Source organism: Primulina tabacum, chromosome 10, assembly GCF_025594145.1.
Source record: "Primulina tabacum isolate GXHZ01 chromosome 10, ASM2559414v2, whole genome shotgun sequence".
NCBI classification, from domain to species: Eukaryota; Viridiplantae; Streptophyta; class Magnoliopsida; order Lamiales; family Gesneriaceae; genus Primulina; species Primulina tabacum.
This window is the reverse complement of record NC_134559.1, coordinates 31,884,988-31,890,382: the sequence shown is the minus strand read 5'-3', so window position 1 is coordinate 31,890,382 and position 5,395 is coordinate 31,884,988. Positions and strand designations below refer to the sequence as shown.

Below are 5,395 nucleotides of genomic sequence, written 5' to 3'. Positions count from 1 at the left end.
GTCCCTCTGATGACTCAATAAATCTCAACAGAATCAACATAAATAGCCGTAAAAGGAGTCAAGGCTCAATATGTTATGCCAATACAATTTATGCATGAATGCAACAAAAGAAACATTCAATGCACATAATAGCAAACAACATTCACCGAATATTCTTACACGCCAATATAAGCGTCATAATGATATAGGTTTGAACGTACCTCAATTGCAACTTACAATACCACGGCAAATTCTTAAGGATTATCGACTGAACTCGCCCAACAATAAAACCTACAATATAAATTCGCTATACACTTCAATACAATGCATACCAAACGACTAAACCAAAATAAATCGTCTCGGTTAAAATTCGAAATCCGGGCAGCCTATATAACCTTTCAAAATCTGGAATTCAAGCTTAATACCTCAATACTCGAGGCTAGAATGCACAACGGTAATTTCGCAAAGGTGGCTCGCCGGAACAAGTTGCCGGAAATACTTTCACGCCGGAAACCTAGCTGGAAATTAGGGGAAAAGCTCAATTCTTCACTTTTATAAACTAATACACCAAGAACAACCAAAATTCGAAGCCAAAAGATTACCTAAATCCGAATCGAAGCTCACGCACCGTGCTGCAAAACAGGACCGATCGAGCATGCAACCTTCCGATACAAGGCAAGAAGGAAGCTAATAGAATTGAGGAAGAAAGTTTGCTAAGCTGCTGCACTATTCTCCGACCATCGGTGGTGCTACGCGACTGAAACAAAACCAAGAGAGGAGCGACGAGTTGCAAAGCTGGGGGAAAAGCTTTCTGGAATTGAGCGATTCTGATTTCTCAAATGGGTTGGGGTTATTATAATAAAAATGGGAAATGGGCTGGGCTTATTTTAATTATTGGGCCTCACATTCTCCCCTACTAATCAAAGATTTCGTCCTCGAAATCTAACAAACACAACATTGATATCCAAAACATTACATCTGATAATACATAGGATATTAAGAATACATCGCATAATTCATTACATTCTCAAACAAATGAGGCCATTCTTGTCGCATCTTTGCCTCTAATTCCCATGTAGATTCTTCTCTTCCATGTCTACTCCATTGTACCAAAACCAATGGAATCGTCTTGCTCCTGAGCTGTCTTTCCTTACGGTCCAAAATTTGCACTGGATGTTCAACATAGCTAAGGGAACTCTCCAACTCCACATCCTCGACATTCAAGATATGAGACGGATCTGGCTCATACTTCCGCAACATAGATACATGAAACACATTATGTATCAAAGACAAACTCTGCGGCAAATCTAAACGATACGCCAATGTGCCAATCCTTTCAACAATCATATACGGACCAATATAACGCGGAGCTAACTTCCCTTTATGTCCGAATCTCATGGTACCCCGGAATGGTGATACTTTCAAGAAAACATAATCGCCCACTTGGAACTCTAAAGGTCTATGCCTTTTATTAGCATAACTGGCTTGACGATCTTGGGCTGCTTTAATCCTTTTCCTGATCAATTCAACTTTATCTTTCATCTCTTGAATAAATTCTGGTCTTGACATCTGTCTTTCTCCTACATCTTCCCAACATATCGGCGATCTGCACTTTCTTCCATACAAAGCTTCAAATGGTGCCATACCGATTGTTGCCTGAAAACTATTATTGTGAGAGAATTCAACCAAAGACAATGATCCTTGCCAACCACCTTTGAAATCCATCACTACTGCTCGTAACATATCCTCTAGAGTCTGGATGGTTCTTTCTGACTGACCATCTGTCTGCGGGTGATAGGCGGTGCTCATAATCAACTTTGAACCCAAAGCTGATTGCAAACTTCCCCAAAACTTCGAAGCAAACCTTGGATCACGATCAGATACTATGGTTACTGGCACACCATGCAATCTCACTATATGATCAATGTACAGCTTCGCCATTTTCATGTAAGTACAAGTACGATCATAGGGAATAAAATGAGCTGATTTAGACAATCTATCGACAATCACCCAAATCGCATCACAACCCCGATTAGAACGAGGTAAATGAGTCACAAAATCCATAGCAATGTGCTCCCAGATCCACTACGGTACTTCAAGACTATGCAACATTCCACCAGGTCTCATTCTCTCGGCTTTAACTTGTTGACACGTTAAGCATTTAGCCGCAAAATGAGAAATATCTTTCTTCATACCTTCCCACCAATAATGAGCTCTCAAGGTATGATACATCTTTCGAATTCCTGGGTGAATACTGTGTCGACTACAATGTGCTTCCCGTAGTATAGCTTCTTTCAGACCTATCAAATTTGGAACCACAAGTCTACCATTAAAGCGCAGACTGCCATCTGAAGCAACACTAAACTTTTTCTGTCTGACCTGTTCGAGACAATTCTTTCAATCTATGAATATGCGGATCGGTCTTCTGTGCTGCTTTGATTTTGGACAAAATCTGTGGCTCAACTTGAATAGATGACACTATGAAGTAGTCTCCACTGATCTGATAAGTCCATCCTGAAGTTCCCAAGTGCTCGTGAACTTTAGAGATAGTCAAAGATGTCAGCATAGCATTATGAACTTTCCTGCTGAGAGCATCTGCAACAAGATTCATTCGCCCTAGTTGATACTGAATCTCACAATCAAAGTCTTTAAGTAACTCCATCCATCGACGTTGTCTCATGTTCAAGTCAGGCTGTGAGAAAAGATATTTAAGGCTCTTGTGATCCGAATAAATCACAAACTGCTCACCGTACAGATAATGACGCCATAACTTCAATGCAAACACAATGGCAGCCAGCTCTAAGTCATGAACTGGATATCGGGTTTCATGCGGCTTCAACTGACGAGAAGCATATGCAATCACTCGCCCATTTTGCATTAGAACACATCCAAGTCCATTTAGAGATGCATCTGAACAAAAAATATATCCACCTGAGCCTGATGGCAAAGCTAGCACTGGAGCTATTGTCAACTTTTCCTTCAAAGTCTGAAAACTTGACTCACATTCATCAGTCCACACAAAACATCGATCTTTTTGCGTTAATTGAGTAATAGGCCTTGCTATAATAGAAAATCCTTCAATGAAACGCCTATAGTATCCAGCCAATCCCAAGAAACTGCGAATATCGGATATATTCGTCGGTGTTGGCCAATTGATAACAGCTTCCACTTTACTAAGATCCACTGATACTCCTTGAGCTGATATAACATGACCCAGAAATACAACTCTGTCCAGCCAGAATTCACATTTAGAAAATTTTGCATACAATTGCGCTGCTCTGAGTGTCTGGAGGACCAACATTAAATGTTCTCGATGCTCCTTCTTTGTTTTCGAATAAATCAGAATGTCATCTATGAAGACAATAACAAATCTGTCTAAAAATTCTCGAAAAACATGATTCATCAAATACATAAAAACCGCAGGAGCATTAATCAATCCAAAAGGCATAACTAGAAATTCATAATGCCCATACCGTGTTCGAAATGCTGTCATCGGAACATCTTTCTCTCGAACTCTAAGCTGATGGTAGCCAGAACGGAGATCGATCTTTGAATACACTGATGTACCTTGCAACTGATCAAACAAGTCATCGATACGCGGCCGGGGATACTTATTCTTCACAGTAGCTTTGTTCAACTGCCTGAAATCAATGCACATTCTCATCGTTCCGTCTTTCTTCTTGACAAACAATATCGGAGCTCCCCAAGGTGACATACTTTGTCTAATATAGCCTTTTTCTAGTAAGTCGTGTAATTGTTCTTTGAGCTCTTTCAATTCCGCTGGAGCCAAACGTTATGGTGCCCTCGAAATAGGATTTGTCCCGGACACCAACTCAATGCTAAAATCAATTTCCCTCTGGGGTGGAAATCCAGGAATTTCATCGGGAAATACATTAGGGAATTCCTTGACAACAGGAATATCAGAAACTTCAAATCTTTTTCCCTGTGTCGCATCAACTGCATAGATCATGAATCCTTCATTTCTTGTCGACAAGATTCTAAACATCTCCATTGCTGACACTAATGGAATACGTGATTGCTACTACCGTAAAAGTTCCATTTACTGCCATAATACGGTCTGAATCTGACAACTCCATGGAAACAATCGACGGTAGCTCGATAATTAGACAGAGTATCCATTCCCATAATACAGTCGAAGTCAGACATATCCAGCTTGATGAGATTAGTTATCATAATATTATCATCGAATCTAATAACACAATTCAGAATTATCTCATGAGACATCAAACATACACCAGCAGGTGTAGAGACTGACACAGTATCTATCAACGGAGTAGCAGCAATCTCATGCTCATCAACAAATACAACAGATACAAATGAATGAGATGCTCCTGTGTCTATCAGTATACGAGCGGGATGATAAAAAATAAGAGAGATACCTGCGATAACTCCACCCGGTGCATCTTGAACTTGATCCTGGGTTAAAGCATGAACTCGAGCCTGCTGTGGCCCTGGGAAACGCGGCTGTGCAGAACCTCTAGGCTGAGGATAGCTAGACTGCTGAAAAGACTGAGTCGGAACAAAAGGTCTAGTTGCTTGTCCTCTAAAATCCTGACCAAACTGAGGTTGCTGAAATTGTTGTCTCACTGCATTCGGACATACTCTAGCATATTGTCCAACATGCCCACAAATATTACAAGATCCGTGAACTCCCGTACACTGAGTGCTGAAATGCTTACCACCACAATGATCACAAAATACTCTTCCTGGGGACCCAACTGAACTTCCACGCTGACTGCCAGAACTAGAAGAACTACTACGAGTCTGTTTCTTGAACTGTTTTCCTTTGGCCTTAAAATTTTGCTGCTTTGGTTGTTGATAAGACTGCGTAGGCTGGTACGGCAGTAAAGGACGGTATAATGGTGCACCCACTGGCATCGACACATTACCTCCGAAACTCTGAGGAAAACCTGGTTGAACTGACTGTGGTTCTGCCAAAAGTAAACTCGCCTCCACATTCTTGGCTTTCTCAACGGCATCGGCATAATTAACAGGTGCTCCAGCGACTACTAAAGTACAAATGGTTCGATTCAATCCTTGCATAAAATGCGATAGCTTGTTCCGATCACTGCTAGCAACATGAGGAACATAGGCAAGAAGCGCTGAAAATTGAGAGGCATACTCCACTACAGTCATATTACCTTGAGTCAATCTATTGAATTCAGCTTCCTTGGCCGAATAGTACGAAGGCGGTGAATACTCTCGAGCAAACTGAGCGCAAAATACATCCCAAGTAACTCTTTCACCTGATTCTTTCAAAGCTTCCGCAGTAGTTTCCCAACATAACTGGGCTCGGTCTTTTAATTGACAAATAGCCAACTTAAGCTGCAAGTCAGGAGTGTACTCCAACATATTGAACAAATGCTTCATACTTTTTAACCATGCTATAGCTTTC

At 41.0% G+C, this 5,395-nt stretch overlaps 2 protein-coding genes across 2 annotated transcripts; both read right to left on the bottom strand.

The window, feature by feature from the left end:
• Positions 1 to 975: 975 nt before the first annotated feature.
• LOC142505036 (uncharacterized) lies at positions 976 to 1,548 on the bottom strand. The gene has a single exon (XM_075617860.1). It carries the CDS (start codon positions 1,546 to 1,548, stop codon positions 976 to 978), a length of 573 nt encoding a protein of 190 aa, XP_075473975.1.
• Positions 1,549 to 2,064: 516 nt separating this feature from the next.
• LOC142505035 (uncharacterized) lies at positions 2,065 to 2,590 on the bottom strand. The gene is made up of 2 exons (XM_075617859.1): positions 2,359 to 2,590; positions 2,065 to 2,279 (listed from the first exon to the last, which is right to left on the bottom strand). Exons 1-2 carry the CDS (start codon positions 2,588 to 2,590, stop codon positions 2,065 to 2,067), a joined length of 447 nt encoding a protein of 148 aa, XP_075473974.1.
• Between the last annotated feature and the right edge of the window lie 2,805 nt (positions 2,591 to 5,395).

Coding starts and splice junctions, on each gene's coding strand:
- LOC142505035 (XM_075617859.1), bottom strand. CDS start 2,590: ATGAATCTTGTTGCAGATGCTCTCAGCAGGAAAGTTCATAATGCTATG. Junction 2,280..2,358: donor GAAAGAATTGTCTCGAACAG/GTCAGACAGAAA, acceptor CAAATTTGATAG/GTCTGAAAGAAGCTATACTA.
- LOC142505036 (XM_075617860.1), bottom strand. CDS start 1,548: ATGTCAAGACCAGAATTTATTCAAGAGATGAAAGATAAAGTTGAATTG.